At 40.9% G+C, this 22,655-nt stretch overlaps 1 protein-coding gene and 1 long non-coding RNA gene across 2 annotated transcripts; both read right to left on the bottom strand.

The window, feature by feature from the left end:
* Positions 1-11,322: 11,322 nt before the first annotated feature.
* LOC125178773 (prostatic spermine-binding protein-like) lies at positions 11,323-12,396 on the bottom strand. The gene is made up of 2 exons (XM_047883317.1): positions 12,370-12,396; positions 11,323-11,718 (listed from the first exon to the last, which is right to left on the bottom strand). The coding sequence occupies exons 1-2, from the start codon at positions 12,394-12,396 to the stop codon at positions 11,323-11,325; spliced, it is 423 nt and encodes a 140-aa protein (XP_047739273.1).
* An 8,364-nt stretch (positions 12,397-20,760) lies between these two features.
* Positions 20,761-21,948, bottom strand: LOC125178772. Its single transcript, XR_007157015.1, has 3 exons — positions 21,897-21,948; positions 21,574-21,705; positions 20,761-21,128 (listed from the first exon to the last, which is right to left on the bottom strand). It is a non-coding gene; the product is annotated as an uncharacterized LOC125178772 (long non-coding RNA).
* Between the last annotated feature and the right edge of the window lie 707 nt (positions 21,949-22,655).

The raw sequence follows: 22,655 nt of genomic DNA, 5'->3' as shown, positions 1-22,655 counted from the left end.
GGTTAGTGTCCCCAGGTGAGTGGTTAGTGTCCCCAGGTGAGTGGTTAGTGTCCCCAGGTATGGGTTCGCGGCTCGTGCGGCGGAGGATAGCAAGAGACGTAAATACGCGGCGTTGGCAGCTCGGTATCGTTTCGAGCCAGTCGCATTAGAAACGACGGGCACATATGGTGGAACGACTGGTCCTTTAATATCACAGATTGGCCGTCGCATTACGGAATTGTCCGGCGAACGTAGAGAGACTCTATGGTTGGAGCAAAGGTTGGGTTTGGCCGTGCAGTTCAAGCAATGTTATAAAAAGCTGAGCGAAGTTTTCCATACCGTGGAAGTTTCGCATGAGGCCGCTTAGCAATGTTCTCCGCTGCTACGCGCGGCTAACAAATTCGCGCGCTATCGTCAACAGGTCTGCAATGTTGTCGATATTAATGAGGTATGGAGGGAGTCACCGAAGCTGGGGCCTCTAGAGTCAAGCACCAAATAAGACCATGGCTCCACAGCATTCGCAGTCACGATCAGGCTGCTGCCACTGCCACGCTGCTGCCATTGATACACAGCAGCCATTGCTACGACGAAGTCATTGCCACGCAGTCGCGTCCTGGCCGTCTGACCTGACCAGCCACACTGCCAGGTTCGGGACATCGCGAGTTAAAAGAGATGACGAGTTGTTAATAAATGAGAGACTTTGGAGATGAAAGTGTTCATGACTTCGATAGAATACAGTCGAGAGCGAACGAAACGTGTTGCGTGTACTCGGCGAGGCTACTAAAATTTGTGATGCTTGAAGCGTTCAGAGACAACTAGCTGGTTCATTGCAGGCAGAGCAACTAGATTGGTTTGTAGCAGTCTATTGCGCTGCCCACGCGCCCAGTAGTCAGTAGCCGCCTGGCCGTCATATCGAGTGTATCTGCGTCGCTCTCTCTCTCGCCCACTGGAGCGCGCACAGCTGTCGAGCTCTCGCATGCCTCCACAGTGCGCACCCTTACTTGACAACTCCCAACGTCGCACTGACGCGGGCGCAGTGCACCGAAAACACTACACTCGTGTATACTGTATAGGCTCTCAGCCTGAAGAATTGTATTAAGGTGGTGCTTGAGAGCCGCGAGCTCTCAGGCAGGCTTGGCTGGATCCCTATGGGAATCTATCACTACGTATAGCCATTATAACTCCGCTCGTAAATGAAATATCAATCTGAATTTTTTCATGCTTATTCAGCTATTTATTTACAATTTCTCTACAGTAACAAAAAATATGTATATTTTGTCTAGCATTAGTTATGATAGAGGAAAATGTTGTACATCGCTCAAATGGTTAACGAGTTCAGCAACGGTAACTTGATCGTTTCTCGGTTATTCAGAAGAATGGTCTTCTAATTTCGTCCCCTTAACCTTTCACGAATAACATAACTTTCCAGGACTCAGATTAACGAGGTTTTATTTAGAGGCGTCCAATTAGATATGCACATTATCTAATTACTGTACAGTAGAAGTTTTATTTATCTTACTGAAAATTCAAGAAAAAGCAGACTTCGAAAGCGTACTCACAACTCCAGATCGTATCTCGGAGCGCTGACAAGAACGTTGTGTACCATCAACGGCAAACTCTTCAAACTTCTCAAGAGCTTGGCGTCGTTGTCGAGAATCACCAAATTTTTCAGACGCGGAATACTCCTCACGATTGTTGTGACCCATTCTACAGTTTGATCGTAGTCTTTAGAGTGATAACTTTTGATTATAACTGTCTCGACCCGGTCCAAGAAATAACACGGCAAGTAGAAAATCACTTCAGACATGTCGTGGTCGCCCAGATAAAGTTCGAGCTTCTTCAGCCTCGGGCTTCTCATCAGAAGAGAATGGATGAAATAGGTGAGGTTCTGAGCTCGCGCGGTGTCAGTGATTCGGGCTGTTAGTTCCTCTAAGAAACTGATGCATTTTGCAAATTTTTATATGTTCTCTTCAGTGAAATCAAAATTGATGTTTGAAGGCCCGATAATGGTGAGTTTAGTCAGCGTTTCATGGAATAAAGTGATGACGTAAATTACATACACCAGTAATGCAAATTTCTGTCGTCATGTGGAGACGCAAGTTGGTAAACTTTTCGCTCGGCCCAAGATATTTTCCCAGACGTCAGCAAGCTCTTGAATGGGGACGCGGCCTTGTTGGACCCATGTAAGGCCACTGATTTGATCCTTAAATTTTAGAAGAAGTGCCTTGAACATCTTAAAGGCTCTCTGATTACAAAGGAAAGAGTCGGCAGAGTGCAGATGTCTCAGGTTACTCTACCTCTTATCTCACTATTCATGCGAAAATTTTCAAAATCTGCACCTTCAAGCCAGAGCTCTCTGATGTTGAAACGTAGATTTTGTTTCGAAGTTTTCATCATGCGGACTGGTCGGCCTCGAGAAAAAGTGCGTCTGATTCCTGGACACTTCGATGCCCATTCAAGCAAAAGCTGGTCAACTTTCTTGCCGTTTCCGTCATTTATTTGAAGTGTCCTGACAAACGGCAGGCTGGTCTTCAATTCCGTAACCATACAGTCTCGACTTACTTTATCAAAATCCTCGTTGGCAGCTTCCATCAGATACTTTTTAATCTTTTTTTACTTAAGGCTACCATTTTTATCGACTAGTGTGAGATTTCTAGCAGTACGTGCGAACTCTGCTATGGCCATGAACTCTAATTTACGTCTAGGCTGGCAGTGAAGCAGCTTCAGGTCAGGAGTACTGCACATGCTCAAGAACGAGTAAAATGATTTCGATCTTTCGAATTTGTAAATATCCAAGCGAAGATGAGTCACGTAGAAACAATGATGTTGACGTAGTTGAAGCAACAGCTAGACGAGGGATCCAGTCACAACCGTTCTCTGCGAGGGAAAATTTTTAAATATCTGAACGAAATAGAAAATTGGTAAATAATTGAACTAAATAGGAAATTGGTCAATAATTGAACGAAATAGAAAATAGATCAATAATTGAACGAAATAGAAAATTGGTAAATAATTGAACGAATTAGAAAATTGGTAAATAATTAAACGAAATAGAAAATTGTTAAATAACTGAACGAAATAGAAAATTGGTGAATAATTGTACGTAATAGAAAATTGGTAAATAATTGAACGAAGTAAAAAATTGGTAAATAATTGAACGAAATAAAAAATTGGTAAATAATTGAACGAAATAGAAAATTGGTAAATAATTGAACGAAATAGAAAATTGGTAAATAATTGAACGAAATAGAAAATTGGTAAATATAGAACGAAATACAAAATTCGTGAATAATTGTACGTAATAGAAAATTGGTAAATAATTGAACGAAGTAAAAAATTGGTAAATAATTGAACGAAATAGCACGGTCCAATGTTTATTCATCTCATTTTTGTAGGCGAAATTGGCATAGTGTAGGCGGCAAAAATTCTCCTGTTGTGTATCAAAAAATATTTAAAAATTTATATCAACAAACTAAAGACTTTCAGGCATCTTATGTATTTATATTAGATTATAATAATGTACATAAAATGAATCCAAAGTTCTTCAAAAACCTCTATCATAATGAAACGCCAGAAATTTCGTCGATACTATAAAATAATCGATGTAATCACTTCACTTAGAAAATAAAAAATCAATCAGCCTAATATGAGTGTGCAATATATTTTTGCGTTAATTTCTACGAAATAATTATACAAACCTTTGGGCGAGTAAGTTAGTAACTTTAAAATGTTGATTGATGCTTGGTTTATTGCCTGCAAGCGAATATAAATTTGATTCATGGGATAATCGGTTAGCCATGTTCAGAGGTGGGCAGTAGCGCGCTACATGTAGCGGCCGGCCGCTACTAGCGGCCGCTACATTTTCAGTAGCGGTAGCGGAAGTGGCCCTACATTTAAGGCAATGTAGCGGTAGCGCCCGCTACATATTTAAGTAGCAATACGAGGTTTTGCCGCTACAGCGCTACCGCTACATTTATAGATAAAGCCTTTAGATTTTACTTAAGGGGACCGGCTACCCTCCAACACATACATAATATAAATTACAGAATAAAACTGTACGAAAGATTTCGGTGTAATGTTGTCAACCTCAGCCTGTTACTAGTGTCAACATTTTAGTTGTTACCTGTTAAGTTGTTACCAGTTACCACTTACAGGTTTTTTTTTATTTCAGTTTGCTCACAGTTATTTTTACACAGTTATTTTTATGTTTCACCTTCCTTACATGGATGTCTACTTTAATCTACCAATCTCAAAAATAATCCACATATATATACAAAAAAGACTGATTTTCATATGTACAGTATATGTGGATAATTTTTTAGATTGGTAGATTAAAGTTCACATCCATGAAGGGAAGGTAAAACATAAAAATAACTAACTTTTATTTACTGTATCTAACCCATACTAGTTCGATTAGGTTAATTGCAATAAAGTTGCATTGATATGTTTTAAAAATGTTTTATTATCATTAAATGTTAATGAGTAAATCCCAATAGCAGAACAATAAATATTAGGAGATTTCTAACAATTTTGGCCATTGTAGCGGCTAATGTAGCGCGCTACATTTCACTGTAGCGGTAGCAGTAGCGCCGGTTACAATCTAGTGGATGTAGCCGTAGCGGTAGTGCCCGCTGCATTTAGAGCATGTAGCGGTAGCGGTAGCGGCGCTACATTTCAAAGTAGCGCTGTCCAGCTCTGGCCATGTTAACGTAATGATTACTCACCACTAATGAAAATAAAAAATAAATAAATATAGGATGCAACAAATTTCATCCGTTTCTATTTGCTCACTTCGTGTGCGATGAAGCCAACTCTGCCGTCGCCTATAGCGAGCTGCAACACGAGTGTAAGAAGCGGCGAATTTTGAAGAATCTCATTCAGTACCAGGGCAGATTCAGTGTGTCGCCGATCCCACGTCTCCCATAAATCTTCTTTTTTCCGTTATGACGAGGCGATGAACGGAGCCCTGTTTCGTGTACTCCAACTCGAACGCGTTCTTCTGCCACGACGACTTGCAGTGATTCATGTTCGTGATCGACTTCAACAGGCTCTGGTTGAACAAATTTGCAAAACTCATCCTCTCTAAAGACAACAAGGTTCAGTGTTATGGAGTCATAAGTAAATAAAAAACAGGGGCTAAATGAGCACAAATTCGTTTCTGCCGAAAACTCATTTCTTAAAAAACGTCCAAAAAACTGTTCAACAAAATTTTCAGCTTTTAACTAGGAACACCTTAACGTGAGACCAATATTCGTACAAGTAATTCTTAAAGAAAATGAAATTTGCTTTCAAAATTTTTCGAGAAACTGACTTAATTGGGGAAATTTTATATTTACAGTTGCAAATTCATATCAAAAACCATTTTGCTCTTCACCAAACACTCTTTCGTTCCTAATTATCTTTGCATCCGCTCATTCATAACCGCACAGAAAATCTTACCACTGGTGTCAGCACAGCAAGGGCAAACAGCGTCAGCAAGCAGCGCATACTAATGGATGCTTCTATGCATCCCTCTGGAGGCCGGTTGTCTTGTGCTAAATTGCGGTCAGCAGAGATAAAGCTAATCTTTGCTAGTCTGCGGTGTAATTTGCCGAAACGTTGTCCATTTTCAGAGGAGAAAGTAAAGCTAAAATTACGAGCATTGTGCGGCTGCTTGAACTTCACCTAAACCTTGAAATTCACCTAAAGCAGTCTGAGATTATTCGAATTAAACAAGAATGGCTCGCCAAGTGCCGAGTTACCAAACTAGATTTCCAATTTTATTGTCTAAAAATTCGCGACTAGCTAAACTAATTTTAAGAGAAACTCATCGAATGAATCATCATTGTGCATTAAATGAGACTTTGAATTATTCACGGTTAAGTTTCTGGATACTTTCAGCTGTACCCCTTCGAAATATCTTGAAATATTGCGTCGTTTGTCGTAAAGTTTAATGAAAGCCATACCAGAGCGCAATTGAAATTAAAAGACCATTAAATGGTCATTGAAGTGAAAAGACCCTTCAATGAAAAGACTAGTCTTACCAAATGTTCAACTCGCAATAAACTTTTACTTCAAATTTTTTGGAAACGCTGGCATGCACACTATCTGACTACACTTCGTGAAAGAACTCAGTCCAGCAATTTAACTTCTAATAATACTGGCAAGATAGGAGATATTGTACAAATTTATATCGATCGCCCTCGTGTACTTGGAAAATCAGGATGAATAATTCCTTTGATTGTTGGTAACGATAACCTTGTTCGTTCTGTAGAATTAGTTACAGACTCTGGAAGAGAGTTATTTGTACAGATCAAGAGATAAATTTCTCCTTTCCTAAATATTTTGTATCACTATGTCTAATTACGCTCTGTAATTATGCCATATCGACTTCATTTGTTTAGTCCATTTACGCGCATTGTTATTAGGTATTGATCGTGTTCATTTCGCCGGCCGGGAGAATGTCGGGAACGTAACGTAGTCCCGACGTCGACATACGGGTTCGCACTATTATCTGTATGTAGCTGTAATGTTCTGATCACCCTACTTGCTGCAACCAGTCATTTATAAGACGGCACCGACGGGACATCTCAAGCCATATCGCTGGTTCATAGTTCTGTAATTTATGTCTGGTCAACTTGTAGCCTACCGCAACACGATGCGGTTATACCGAAATACGTTCGCGTGTACAGTGTGTGATTGCGTTGCCGCGTGTCCATATTTGAATTATTTAAGCCTTTGAGGAGTACGGCTCACTGCTATTTTTTACCGTAATAGTACGGGGTACCGCGCAGATTGATGAAATGACAATATATGTTCCCGCGCACCTGACACTGGCAAATCTTCCTGACCATGGCATGCGAGTTGATCGACGCCTTGGTTGCCATATTGGTTCCTACACTACTCCTAATAGAAAAATATAGGTAACCTAAAGGTTAACACGATAACGATAATAGTGAACCGCTATTAATGATTTAAGAGGTAATAACTCTCTGCTGGTGACACGATTGTGTCAAAAATCTTAAGTTAATAAATGTCTATACGTATTCAAGATTAATTAGACAGTGGAGGCGTTGTAGGTTGCGCCACCTGAGACTGAAAGGGAGGCCTCCGTCATATTTGAATCGTAGCGGGTGCCGAGACGTTTCGGGGATTCCATGGATTTAGCGTTAAATGGGAACGTCACAAAATAACTCAATATTTGTATAATGTCAAGGAAAATTTAGAATGCTTTTCACAATAATCATTGCGCTGAGCAGCAGCGAGTTAACGATGCGATTTGATGGAATTTTACGATGCGGTTAATTCTCGTGACCCATAGGCCACGAGTTGCGTGCTTTGTTCATCGCGTAGTAGCACGACGTCGCCGGTAGTGGCACTTCTCCGTCTCGTTTTCCATTTGTGTCGTGGTGTTAAGAGTACTGCGTTCGCCATAGCGTCCATAACAGTTCTGGCTAGAAATTGGACGCGTAGTCCAGAAGGTCTGCGGTATGAAGGTTTTTAATGGAGAAAAGGTTGGGTCCCGTGGGCAGAGTAAGCACTGTCGTGGGTGAGAGGGGAGACGGGCTGTCAGAGTTGTCTGATACGGACGAAGTAGCGTGTTGTGACGATCAACACGGCTTCAGCCTAGCCAGCATCGTACTGAAACTGAACTCGTCTAGAGAGTAATCTGCTTCCCATGAGTGCTAGTGCCGGCATATCTGAGGGAAGCAGTGTGCCGTGTAGTTCGAGACACTTCCCATGAGGGCCGTCGCAAAACACGCCGTGCGGGCATATCTGTGTAGTTTGCTCATTTTTGTAAGCTCACATCGTGGATGAGGCAGTAATTTGTTCAATTTCAGCATTGCGCCTTGTAAAAAATGGATCATTTGGGAATGCAAGGAATCAAAGTTCCAGAATGATGACTTGTACATGTCGTCTTCTCCAGCTCCAGATCGCATCGATTTATTAACTTTTCCCAACCTTTAATTCCCTGTTAATTACTAGTCCTTGCATTTCCCTCGCCAAATGCAAGGAAAACCCCCGAGAACATTACCGAAGGACCACCACTCTCGCCAGACCAATTGAAATTGGACACAAGTTGGATAGGAAACTGTGCTACTGTCTACACGTTTCAACTTATCCTCGCAGTTCGTCAAAATCTATGCCCTGGAGTTCAAATATCACTGCAACTCGAGACGCGCTTAAAACTGCGACGTTCTCTGCAAAGTTATGGACTGCGCAGACTAATTATTGAGGAAACCTGAGCATGTGGACCAGCGGTTATTAGTCGTTGGCACCTATCGTAGTTTGCGGCAAGCGACACAGTCGCGGACTATATTTGGGATCGCAATTCCATTCCGTTTAGTTTTGTTGTGATCGCTCTGCTTCGTCAACTCGTGTCGTCCCACAGTGGAATTATCTTCTTGCTACTTCTAATTCCGCGTAAAGACGAGGATCAATCAGATCAAATTCTAGGCAAACTTGCAAATATTTTTCGTTGTAAACTAATGTGAAGATTATAAATTTCCTGGCCTATGGCTAATGTATGGATGTACCCCGCGGGGTCTTCAATGCACATCCGTTGCATTTTATTCTTGTTCCCTCTGACGAGTTAGTTCCCAGGCAAGGCAACCAATTCGAACTCTGACGTGGACACGTATTACCAGCATGAATCCTACGCTCAAAAGAAGCTAACGAGGCGAGACTCGTCATTCCCATCAAAGCTCTGCGCAGCGTCCATGCACCGTTTCACTTGGCGTTAATCTTGTCAATCTACTTCCATTCTTTAGAGTACGAGTCCGTCTCTATGTGTAGAAAGCTGCCCCATAGCTCCATCTTCCTGACTTCGAAATTTTCCCGTCTGATGCGTTACGTCTACCGTATTGTCTCGCAGGATGTAACATTCCTCAGGCGTGTAATATTTTGACCATTCTATTGTTGAACTACGAGATATCCTAGGGGCCGTAGTTTGGAGCCCCCTGGCCTAGAGTGTAAATGATTATCCTCCGTAATTCGCACCCCTGAACATATCTCGGAACTGTAACTAGCGAATAATGGACTGTAGCAAGTCAGAAGGTATGAATAAACATTTTTATGAACAATTAAAACTTTATTGCATCTATTTGAAGTGAAAACTGCTGTCATCCTCTTCGGCACCGATTGCCAGCTGCAATAACATTGGAAATTATTATATGAATTATATGCACAAATGATCGTTTTTGCCGTTATCATCGTTATCAAGCTTAGGAAAAGATATCGTTATCAAGATCGTTATCAAGCTTAGGAAAAGATATTTTTTAGAACAAACTCTTCATCCTACATTTTATTACTTCAGAAGACAAGTATTACCGTGGAGGAGCTTGGTCAACTTCGATTCCCGGTAGGGAGGCTTTGTACCTGCGGCGAGAGCCGTCACAACCTTGTTAAGGACAAGTAATTCGCCATTTATATCTACGCCCTCTCGAAAGCGCTGCTCCGTGCTCGCATACTTAACAGCCTCGCTTCCGGCTAAGTCCGCGAATACAAATGAAGTTATGGGCTCCAGGTTGTTGCTGCAAGGATTACAGCCACTTAAAATTACCCTAGACGCATCCACTATTACCCTAGACGCCACCCTAGACGCATCCACTACATCTATTGACTTCTACTACCTTCACCGCATACGATGGTGTCGTTAAGACAACCTTCTAATCACTTGTATTAATATATACCTACTTTAATAATATTTCAGATCCTCAGGAAAGAAATACCTACAACCTGACACGTTCTATAAAATCTGGGTACTAGAGAATTTTAGTATTGTATTATCTAAATTACACTTGCATCTCATTCCGAAATTGACACATTCGCCAGCGTCGCCACGCTCTAGGAAATTGAGATGCCTCTCTTCCTCCAAGATCTTGAGGACCTCAAGAGGATCGTAAGTGAGGGCCACGTCTCGCTTGTTGCGCTGGCTTTGTCGCCGGTTCCTCCTCCACTTTTTCTTAGGACTCGTGTCCTGCATGCGGGGGCCGGGGATGCGGTGCACCTCCAGGATGTAGTAGTCATCAGTGATTACGTGATGTACCTCCGCAGTATATCCGTGCGTCAGGATCAAGCCGGGCTGCATTCCAAAGCAGGGAAGTTGTTGGTCGTTTGATTGCTCTTGATCACGCCCAGTCCAAGCAAGTTTATTGGTTCCGTCGAAAAATGACCAAGTCTATTACATCTATCTACAAGCACTTTAAAATTATTTATTTCCGTCGAACTGAACTAGCTTGATTTGCTTTTGTACTCTTCTTGTAAATAGAACCTAGAGAAATGATGTTATTTCGCAAGTAACAAAAAAATGATATAAAATAAAAGGTAGAATAAATATTGATATGAAATCTATAAAACTAGAATACTAATGGATAAATGTTACACTACTGTATATTCTTTCCAATTCAAAAGTAGGCATATTCATCTGAAATGAAAATAAGAAAATAAATTTAGTCATACCAACAGTCTTTTTTTTGATGGATTTTAATATTGTCCGTCCGGCCACCAACTCCTCTTGCTGCACGGACACACGTACTCGACTTTCCGCGTGTGCATGGCATTTTCATGTCGCGCTACATGCGTTTTGTTAGTGGAAAAATAACGGCAGTATCGACAGACATGTTGGCGCGGGGGTCGAAGGGAAGAGGGCAGGCTGCAAAAAAAAATTAAAAAGAAAATAAGGCGTTAAACGGCATAGTACATGACCAAATCAATCAACTCTCGACCGTACAACTTTAAATGTTAGATTTAAATCACAAGAGGACATTGAAATAACCTAGTAAATAACTTAACCTAAAACAAATATACAGAAGACGCAGCATGCAAGTAAGACATATAAATATGCATTAGTGGTGTTACATTTACATAATATACATTTGACCCCAGGTATCTATTTCCAAACTAGGTACCTAATTTGATGAAAATTTTCAGATAGATGACTGGATTTTTTTGTCGAAATATCATCTTGTATCCTACTTACTACGTGTATACTACTTAATCAATTAATTAATTTTAATTACAATAACTTACTTATAACTGCGACATAGAACTGCCGTTACTCCTACCACCAGAGACAATCTGACAACCATAGCAGGTCTCGGTCTCAAAGCATTATCAACAAGCAAGTTCATATCAAAATTGTCGATGAATTCAACAGGCTTCGTGACACCCTTGACAATGTCAAATTCCAAACTAAACAGTTATCCGAGAGACCGGTGTACTCAATAAATTTTGCTTCAAAGAAGGTTGTAGACTTCATGTTTTAGACAACATCGGACAAATTGGACTAACAATCAAGATACCAAGCCGCTGTCTCGTTAGCTACCTTCAAACTGGAGGGCAGGTGAACCACGCGAGACAAGCTCACAACCAGACCGTCACTCGCATAGCCCGGACCAGACCGTCCCGGTCGGTAAATGAACAGTCTGTGTCTGCTCCGTCGTCGTCCCGGTCCGTGTGTGGACCGTCGTCGTCCCGGTCGGTAAATGAACAGGCTGTGTCTGCTCCGTCCTCGTCCCGGTCCGCGTCTGGACCGTCGTCGTCCCGGTCGGTAAATGAACAGTCTGTGTCTGCTCCGTCCTCGTCCCGGTCCGTGTCTGGACCGTCGTCGTCCCGGTCGGTAAATGAACAGTCTGTGTCTGCTCCGTCGTCGTCCCGGTCGGTAAATGAACAGTCTGTGTCTGCTCCGTCATCGTCCCGGTCCGTGTCTGGACCGTCGTCGTCCCGGTCGGTAAATAAACTTTTCGTGTGCTGCGCGAACTGCCAGCAACGGCCTCAGCTCCAGCAAAAATTGATCTGGAACAATACGAACATCCGTTAAAAATGTAAATTATAACGGTTCAATAGAAAATATAGGGAAGATACACACATTCTTGACATGACGGTAGTATAAGTTAAGGGGACCTGCTACCCTAAAATTTTCAATTTTGGCGTTTTTCGGTTTTTGTGCTCATCTGAAAGCTGGAATTATGCTCTTTCCAATGGTACCACTGCCATCGCTGTACGCCAATATTTACGTTCATGACGTCTCTTTAAAGGGAAGCGGGTGGGAGAGTTCTTTAAGTAATTAGATATAAAGTAATTAGCTGCTGAAATCTTTGAATATAATTTCTACTTGAGTTGTGCTGCAGTTACATGCTTAGTCTCATCTTAAAGCTGACATTCTGAGCTTTCCAACGATACTACTGCGATCCATGTACGGCAATATTGACGCAGATGGCCGGGCTTTAATGGGGGAATGTATTACAAGTGGTAAGCTTCAAAAACGCTGAAAATGTTGGATGCTCCGAATCAAAGTCACCTGAAAATATGATGTCTTCTAAATTGTCGACAATCATTCATATTGCCATGGCAAATTGAAAAAAACACTAGTTTTATGAGATTTAGTTATTTTTTATCAAATATATCCACTTCGCTCATGCCGTTTGTGCCGCTCATTAGGGCTAACATTCATTAAAATACTACATCACTTAATAAAGATGTTCATCATTTAAGAGGGCCTACATATATGTCCAAAGCAGTGGTTCCCAAACTTTTTCAGGCTGGCGTCCCCTTCGGCTACCTTGTGATTTGCTATCGCCCCCCACAGACACACATAAAAACATACGCCTTTCTTGAAATTTGGTACGCTGCAATTTTAAAAGATAAAGGTTAAACACAATGTGTCTTTCACAAATAGAACCCATTTAGTGAACCAATATGTTTTTAAGCTGTTTTAACTGTTTCAGCACTAGAAACCTATGGACGTCTCGGGCAAATTTACGGCCGGATTCGTGTCGCAAGACCAATCTCCAAATTCAATTATCAAGTAATATCTCCCAAACTAATGAACGCAGCTCAATGAAACTTCGAACATGTATTCATCACATCCTAAAGGTGATTTTTAGCTTGTAAACAATTTTTAAATTTCAAATTCATTCGTGAATTATATTGCTATAAAGGCCGAAATTCGCAGTGATCAAAGAATTTCTTCCAAACTACTGAACAGATATGAACGAAATTTCGAATATACATTCCTAACTACCAAACGGTGATTTTTCAGCTTATAAAAAAATTTCGACTTTACCTTCGTCTGCGAGTTTTTTTTTTTTCACCGTCATTCTTGATTTCACACTTCCTTATATTCGGCCTGTATCGCCGGATAATTTGTCACTTAAATTCGCGGTGATCAAGAAATTTCTTCTAAACTACTGAACAGATTTCAACGAAACTTTGTATATAAATACCTAACCTCCCAACGGTGATGTTTAGCTCGTGACAATTTTTCTATTTTGCTTTCGTTCGCGAGTTATGCAGATATAGGAGGACCAACCAGCTTTTCTACCTGCCGGTTTAACCATGAGCCGTTTACGCATATCCGTATACTTATAGCCGTATAACTCGCAAACGAAGGCAAAGCGAAAAAATTTAGCGAGCTAAACATCACCGTTGCTGAGGTTAGGTATATAAATACTAAGTTCGTTCATATCTATTCGGTAGTTTTGGAAGAATTTTCTTCATTACTGCGAATTTAAGCACGTATTGCTGTTTAAATCAAGAATGAAGGTAAAATGAAAAAAAAGCTCGCGAACAAAGGCACAATCGATTAAATTTTCACAAGCTTAACATTACCGTTCGGTAGTTAGGACTGTAAATTCGAAATTTCGTTCGAATCTGTTCAATAGTTTGGAAGAAAATCCTTGTTCACTGTGAATGTCGGCCCGCATTGCCATATAACTATGGCAAAAACAAATGAAGACAAAATTAAAAAAAAAATTCACGAGCTATACATTACTGTTAGGTCCTATTGAATACGTGTACCAAGTTTCATCGAGTTAAGTTCATTAGTTTGAGAGATATTCCATAATCATTGAATTTGGAAATTGACCGTGAAACCGGCCGCGAGTCCGGCCGTTAATTTGTCCGAGACGTAAACCCAGGAGAGGTACAAAAACAGATCTGGGTGAAAAAAACCATTGCTGTGAGCCTGTGAGTCATATGTGCTGCACGTGTTGTGTACAAACCGTCAAACAAACGTTGGAACTTCTGACTTTGACTTCGGACTGCCAACCCCCCCTACCGCTCCCCAAACGCCCTCTTCTTCCTTACGCCCCCAAAATCTTTCCACCGCCCCTAGGGGGCGATATCGCCCACTTTGGGAACCACTGGTCTAAAGCGTCTAGGGACTATATCCGTACAGCTAGTGAAGACTGTGGAGATAAAACTTCTTCGTTCACGGCCCATAGCAAACTCGCAGGACGTGCATTAGCGACTAGCATTTTACGCCAGCCTTCATTTATCTATTATTATTATTATTCTACGAAGCAGTTATCGTGGCGTCTGGTACAAACAAACTTCGAGAGCACATCACGCATAAGTTTGATAACAAGTAAAAAATGAAGAGACACGAGAAAGGATGAGAACTCTATAGTACCAGATTATTGACAGAATTAGAAGTTTTTTTTCTAGTAAAATTTTTAGTAAGCTCTGTTGAACAGCCATAATGAAAGAGAGAAAAAATTTCCGAATTTCTAACAACATCGTTGGCAGAACTTGTGTAACTAGCTGAATGAAGAGTCCATTGTCAATATTATTGAAATTACATATCATAGAAATTATGGGTTATAATATCTTTCTTCCTTTTGAACGACCCCATATCAGAGAGTATAGACTTCCGCATGGGTGAACAGCTTTGTATGATTTTCATATTATTCACTTTATCTTGCCTCAAACGTACCCACTATGAGCAATCAGTACATCGATCTTGGCATCTTCAGTGGATAAATGAATATATTACATATACACGCTAAACACGAGCCGTTCTCATCGGTTCATGTACATGGGATCTTATTAATAAGCGTCCTATCTCTGGTGTTGATGCACTCAGCCCAGCTGCTGCACTGATGAACCTTCGCAAACAAACGACTGATGTGCCAGTTGTCAGCGCTAGTTGCGTTAAATTGCATTCAAGTCAGGACTATGATCAGGTGAACTTAATGTACGTTATAATAACTACGTTATTTTACAGGAAAAGTGAGCAACTTTTCGGCCTAAAGCTAATGAGGATGTTTCTGATGCTTTTACGAAACTCTTCATCTTACATTCTATTATTTCAAAAAGACAAGTCTGATCTTGCAGAAGCTTTGTCAGTTTCGAATCGCGGTACGGTACTGGCGAGTGCTGCGATGACTCAAACTAACACGCGCAAAATATAAATAATTTTCACGAGCTAAACATCACCGTTGGATAGTTATGAATTATATTCAATATTTCGTTCAAATCTGTTCAGTACTTTGAAAGAAATATATTGTTCACTAAGAATTTCGGCACGAATAAAGTGAGTCACGAATTTAAAAAATTTTCACGAGCTAAACATCACCGTTAGGTCCTAATGAATACGAGTACCAAGTTTAATCGAGCTACGTTCATTACTTTGGGAGATATTCCTTGCTCAATGAATTAGGATACCGGCCGCAAGTCCAGCCGTAATTATGTCCGAGATGTTCATTTTTAACACCAAAATTGGACACCTTCAAGTCAAATAATTTATTTAGCTTTAATAAACTACAATTATGAATCCAAATCACATAAATACTTCAATACACCGTTTTTACCAATTCAAAACTTTACACATTGGTGCCACGGGTATTCATCGGCCAATTTTGTCATTACATTTGATAAAATGGTTAACTTTGCATAATCAAAATGAAATTAAATTTTCATTCCATTATGTTATAAAAAAACTGTGGAGTTTGGATTATATTAATTTTATTTTCCGTGACAAGCAAGACCGCCGTTCCGCCTTATATCAATGGATTGAATCGAGTAAAACAGGGTGCAAAACTTTCGTCATTTTGAGGAATAAGAAAGAAATGGACGAAGTCCGCTAAAATAAATAAATATTCCCGTAGAAAATATATAGATTTGCAAAAGAATGCTGAATTTTTAATTTGTTTCTTCTTCTTTCTGGGAAATGGTTGAAATCTTTCTCGTGAATAAGAAAGAAGTGGACGAAGTCCGCTAAAATAAATAAATATTCCTGTAGAAAATATATAGATTTTCAAAAGAAAACTGAATTTTTAATTTGTTTCTTCTTCTTTCAGGGAATTGGTTGAAATCTTTCTCGTGAAGTATCACTAGAGGGAAAAGTCACACGGTAGCGGTGATTAAAATAAAAATGCGTTCGTTTGTTAATTTAAGAGACGGGGATTTGTTTTCTTTATGTTATTATTTCGATATTTTTCTCTGGAGTAACTCGATAGATTTGTCAGGTTGTTTTGGCCGCAGTGGCTATAGTGGCACGTTTCAGAAGTCCTCGATCAAGCAGTCACGAAGCAGCACAAGGAAGAATAACAACACATGAAAAGATTAAGTTTCCTAAATTATGGAGAAAAATCATACACCTGTGAACGATGGACGTCGTTCACAATTAACCGCGTTCATTTTATTAATCTCGTGTACCTACCGAAAGCCACATCTTGCGTAGCCGCCTTAGTAACATAGATGTTGGACTTCACTTCAGCGGTAGCGACGTCGAGACGTCAGCGTTGCCAGATGGTATATTTGTATACCAGATTTCACAAATCTGGTATTTTCAGAAGGTGTCTGGTATGAACATTTTAGATCTGGTAAATTTGCCTAAATCTGGTATTTTCTGACTTACTGCAAATTTACTGCATCAAGTTCCACCTCTGAAGTTTGAATAACGTCGTGCAAGTAGAGTCGGTTGGTTAGTCGTCTGTTGGTCCAGCAGTAACTCTCTGCCGCGCTGTTTCCAGTTGCCAGAGCAACTAAATACAAGGCTTTCGGCAATAAATCGTTCTTCGAAGCCAGGCTGCACGCGAATCTAGGGAGTTCAATAAAATTCACGACTCGAGAGGGACCAATGAGAGATGAAACGCTTCGGTGTAGAATGGCAATAAACTGGGATAACTAGGATTTAGCCAGCTTTGAGAATTGTGGACGAAACGTAATGCTGTTGAAGCCGTAACGAAGTGGAAAACGAACGCGTTGCGGTACACTAACGCCGTTTTTACAGAAAATTATCTGTTATCGACAAGGTTGACCAGGAAATCCGAGACTACTTTGAGGATACCTGTATCGGTTCTCACAATTCGAAGCCAGGTTTGAAAGGCTGCCCAACAGTTTTGGTATTGTCGTAGTGTAGATTTTCTATGAGAAGCAATCAATTTTGTTGCCAACGAAATGCCCAGTTTTTTAAAATGGCATATGTTGGAAACTTCTTGCCAGATAGGGAGATGGCTTGACCGAGTGAACTTATATGACTTCGTCTCCTAGGCTATGGTGTTACTTCGAGGATTATTTGCAACGGTCTTAACCAGTTCCGGCCACCAAAAGGCTGATATAAGCTGTTGTGCTACTATTAAGCCGTTTTCTCGATAGTTGCGGAGCTCGCTAATCACTTGCTGCATCAGGTTGTGTGGCGGAAAGGAGTAGATTTGGTTCCAGGTGTTCCAGTACACTGAGAGCGCATCCGCCACTGCTGCCGCTGGGTGGCGGAACTAGCAGCCGAAGACCTTCAGTTTGCAGTTGCCCGGGTGTACAAAAAGATCGATCTCAAGTGTACAGATCGATCTGCCGGGTGTACAAAATATCGATTCAAGGTGATCAAGGCCAGAATTGGATGGAGAAGCATATGGGGTCCCTCGTCCCGTTAAATCTTTATAAGCTTGCACAGTCATGAGCTCCCCAACTTCGGTCGAATCTTGAAAATAAATTCCGGCTTCATTTACTTTCGTTACAGCCTGTCAGAGCGGAATGGTCACCATGTTATCCGTCGTCGATTGGTAATCATCCACAGTAGGCTTATATTGTGGCGGCATTTCTTTTCTGATTCCTTCGTATCTGAACGTATTAAGGCCCGTTCACACTAAGGGCAACACACGAGAGTCAAGTGCCTCAAAGCGCATGCAGAGGCGCTTTGCAGCCTCTGCATGCGCTTCTTGACCGATTGACGAGCTAGCGATTGACAGGGGCCATGCCTCATGGAAACACAAGCGCGGCACTTAGTAGATAGCTATTAAAGAATTGATATCACTTGTATGCTTAAATCGCAAATTAACTAAGAATTTAAATTGAATTAAATTAATTAATTAAAGAAATTCAATTCGTTCTATGGTTTCAATGTATTAATTTATGATTCTAGATTCTACGAACTGACTATGGAGCTGGTCTCCGAAACGTTTTCTATAAAGATATGAATTTTTGTGGACAATTCTTTTTTTTAATTCTTAGTTAGTAGATAGATGTCTGTGGTCTAGTAAGGTTGATTGTGTACGCTGGTCCGGCACTCCAAATGTCGACTAACACCACTCTCGTTTGGAGTCACTCTCTAGTAGAGAGCCTAATTGATCTTTATAGAGAACACAAATGCCTATGAAGTGTTCGGTCAAAGGAGTACAAAAATCGAAATACAAATGATGTAAGTTATTTTTACATGACGTGTTTAGTTTATGTGATTTTAGCAAATCCTGACAATTTATGCATTACCGTTTAGCGATTTCAAAGGATGATGTAATATCTGTACGAATATTGGAGCTTTTTATTTAAGAATAGACTATATTTTTTTATAATCTGTATCTTTTTGAATGTGCTACTTCTCTAATTATGATGCCTATGCTAAGTTCTCGTTTACAACTGGCATAGTGCGAAGAATGACGGACCGCAGCGTACCCGAGAACAATGGCCCACAGCTCAAATCCGGTGACATCCATCCTCATTAACGTCTAGGAGGCAACTAGTGTTCAAAGCGCGCGGTCCCAAACTACCGAGTAAAAAAGTAATATGAACGGTTGTGCGCGGTGAGGCACTGCAGCAAACGACTCAAAGCGCATGTCGTTGCCACTAGTGTAAACGGGCCTTTAGAATGGTGGAATTTCGTGGCAACGGAGTGTCGCTCGGTAAAAGTAGAGTGACCAAGGTTTCCTTGAAGATTAGGGGCGGTAGCCGAATCTTGGGCGGCCAAGTTTCGGGTAAACTATCCGATGAGTCGATTCATTCAGATACTGGTGGGAGCCGAGAGGGCATCGGTCGAGAGAACTTCTGGCTGTACCCACCACCCGACAGCTTTTCTGAAGGTCGTGGAGATTCTCTAGCGGTTCAGCTGGCTGAATTTGGGAGCGTGCATAACCACTAAATGAATGTAGTGGTTCCTGAGGTGTATGAGGATGGCTACAAAGTTGAAGAGGCCTAGAAAAGATTAATATTGCCGTTGCCGTTGATGGACAAAGCGCCCTGATATTATAATGGCTGTGCACCATGGTCTTCGCTCATTTTGTCAATGAGGGGAGCAGCAGAGAGCTCTCGCCCTACCACTCCACGCCCAGATTAATGACTTTGCGTGACGGTTAGGATAGGATTTCTCGAGATTTATGGTGAAACCCAGAGTTTGAAGAAACTCCACGGCTCGTTTTGAGGTGTTGAACAACATATTTCTGGAACAGTTTGTAGAATGACACGTGCAGGAAGGTGTCTGATATGTTGTTTCGTTGTGAATAAAGTATCCTGTGACAGAGTATCCGTCAAGGAGCAATATTTATACATATTCGTAATAAGGGCTGGTGCAGAAGTGATTTATTACGCACCACATGTGCGCAAATTAGGTCTCTAGCGCGAGATAGTCTCCTCATGGAACTATCTGATAGCTTAATTAGCGACAGCGTGCGACACCAATTTGCCGGTTCCTCAGCTATGTTTGGATGTGGGAATAATTCCGGTCGAGCAGAGACACGACATGAGACTGCTAAGATATAGTAATACTCGACCCAGAGTATGAACCACTCATGTCTGAGAACAGATATCTCGATATTACTTTATAAAGACGTAAGTCAGAGCTGGATGGCAGAGTAAGGTAGTCGCTTGGTTGCAACTGCCAGTCGGGTGAATTCACCCTTGCGTCAACGGCACAAGATGTGACTATTGGGTAAAACTCTAGCCCGTGCATAGCAACACGGGCGAGAGTCAGAGCTGCTGTACGGCGACAGGGCAATGTGAGGCAGTGAGATCACCTAAAGAGCTCAATCAGCACAATCCTCGGTTCCAAAGTTACCTCCAGATTTTCACCGTAAGGGAGGTAATGTGATACCTCGTCCGAATTACTAAGCATCGAATTATGGGTAAAGTATATCGACGTCACTACACCGCCATGATCACAGCGTGAGCACGCGCCCGTCAGAAGTCCAATAGCCTAACAATTTTATTCATTAGATGTATTCGTTAAAAAATTAGTTCACTTGTTATCACTATGTGATAACAGGTAGAAGTAACCTGTAAGAGTACAACGTTTTCGTGATTATCGTCCGAGTAATATCTTAGAGCCTTGTGGTTCCTTCATCTATACCACTTCTTGTAATTGTTTGTATAAAAATCGTGTATTAGGTATCGTATACACACGTATAGAGATAGATCTGGCTACAAACGTGTATAGATGTTACTTTAACCTTGCAATTAATGAAAACGCTTAGGTTATAAACATAACTATGTCGTTGATGTGACATTATGCCGTGCTATGAAATGAATATTTCTCCCTATGACATGACCGTGAAAATATTTTCTAAGATTTAAAATTACTTGGACACGAAGACATTGCAAAAGAGTGTCCTCAAGCTCAAAAAAATACACCACTACTGCTCAGCCCCTATGAACACGACTTGTGGGGAATTCTCCCCTGGGGCCTGGTGATAAAAGATCAAGTGTCTTCTCGGCATGCAGCTGCAAACGTATAACGATTTTGGATACAAAAAATGATAATTTTCCCGATTTATGAGCTTAGTTTATAAGCACATTAGCTGCTCCTGCACCAGCATGCTGCTCACTTGCACTCATCTTCTACATATTTACTATGGGATCGAAAACTTGTACTGAGCTAATATGCCACAAAAAATTTTCTGTTGGCCTATGTTGCTTCTTGCAATCAACAAAATTCCATCATAAAAAATAAAAAAATTCATAAAGAGTGAAAATGTTACTTAGACAGTCAATGAATGACTTGCCTGAACAAATGAATATTTGATCTCATAGTCATCCCTAGGGACAGCAGCAAAGATCTCCCTACATGCTCTTGGGATAATGCCGGCGGTCTCGTCAGTGGACTTATATGTTGCCCCCCAGTCCCAGGGTGTAGGACTTGCTGCTGCCAGATGCACCGTATGCCAATATTGTAAAATTGGCACCTGGAAATGTCACAATCAATGAATGACTTGCCTCAACAAATGAGCATTTGATCTCGTATTCCTGACGGACAGCAGCAAAGATGCCCCTAAATGCTCTTGGGATAATACCGGTCCCCATTTAGTAGTCCGGAGCTTTTAGTGACGTGCAGTCCCATTCTATTATTGCGGAATTTTATCAAAAACGTTACACAATTGACCGACTTTTGCATATATATTTTAATTGTATATATCAACAAAATTTCACGTGTATGCATTGCATTATATAGAATAAAAAATATTTTATATTTAATCATACGTTTATATATTTTCTATCGTCAGATCATATAGAGGTTGATCTGGCTAAAATAAAACTGATCAATCTTAAAATTACATGACTGCTTGAATTGCAAATTTATCATGAATTAAAATTTTGCTATTTTCTTTGCTCTTGAAATATGACTTAAACCTTATAATCTGAAACTGCGCATCTACGAAGCAGATTAGTGTCGAGTTGTTCCTTCAATGGGCAAGCAACCGCCAACGCCCAAAGCACGAGCTGAAGCAAGAGCTGCTCTCCTGGACCTCTTGTAGATAGAACCTATAGAAATGTTATTTCATAAATAACAAAAAAAAATATATATAAAATAACAGATATTCAAATACTGATATCAGATATATATAAAACTTGAATAATAATGGAAAATATTTATACTCGTGTATATCCATTCCTATTCAAAAGTAGGCATATTCATCTGAAATGAAGATAGGAAAATAAATTGTCATAGTAACCTTTTTGTTATGGCTTTCCATATTGTCAGGCCACCAGTCGGTCTTGCCGCAGGGACACACGTACAAAATCTCATGTGTATGCATGACATTTTCGTGGTTAGCCACGTGAGTTTTATTCTCCGACCAGTAGTCGCAGTAGACACACTCATGGCAGCGCGGGGATGGAAGGGAGGGGCAGGCTGCGAAAAAGAGAAGGGTAAAACCATGGTTGAATTAATACTGTATTCAACCATGGCTAAAACGGCATAGTACACGACCGAATCAATTAGCCCTCTCCCGCCAGACCTGTGACATTTAGTGGAGTAAAATCCCGGAACTGGTGATCTGAAAAGCCGAAACTATGCTGGAACGTGGTCTGTTGAGTAGTTCTCTCACCATTCGTTGATCAGCACAAGTCGTCTAGAACAAGGGTCTCCAAACTATGGCCCGCGGGCCACACAATTTCATCCGGCCCGCGGCCCGCCGAATGAAGTCGTGAAATGAATAAATAATTATTTTATGAATGGCATCGTAGAATTATTCAAAGCTGGGGCCTGCTGACTAGTGGCGCTCAGCCCGAGTCAGTTTTCCTCTCTCTCGATAGTGTGACGTACAGATACTAGTGCTGGTAGGTATGTGATATGCATCACAACTAATCAGTTGTGTATAACTGTATAGTGTGGGGATGGCTGCCGAGTGGGGCTTCGCTGCTTCAGTTTCAGGGAGCACAGCTCTTTCGTAATCCATTTGACTGCAATGCTGAAAATCTTCCAACTCAAT

Source organism: Hyalella azteca, unplaced genomic scaffold, assembly GCF_000764305.2.
Source record: "Hyalella azteca isolate HAZT.00-mixed unplaced genomic scaffold, Hazt_2.0.2 contig12579, whole genome shotgun sequence".
Taxonomy (NCBI): domain Eukaryota; kingdom Metazoa; phylum Arthropoda; class Malacostraca; order Amphipoda; family Hyalellidae; genus Hyalella; species Hyalella azteca.
Note: the sequence above shows the minus strand (reverse complement) of the source record. Positions and strands in the feature narration are given on the sequence as shown.

Bases quoted from the DNA above. Each gene is read 5' to 3' on its own strand.
- LOC125178773 (XM_047883317.1), bottom strand. From the start codon at position 12,396: ATGAGCGGCACAAACGGCATGAGCGAA. The intron at 11,719-12,369 runs GTGGATATATTT...CGTTGCTGGCAG, and splicing joins GCACAAACGGCATGAGCGAA to TTCGCGCAGCACACGAAAAG.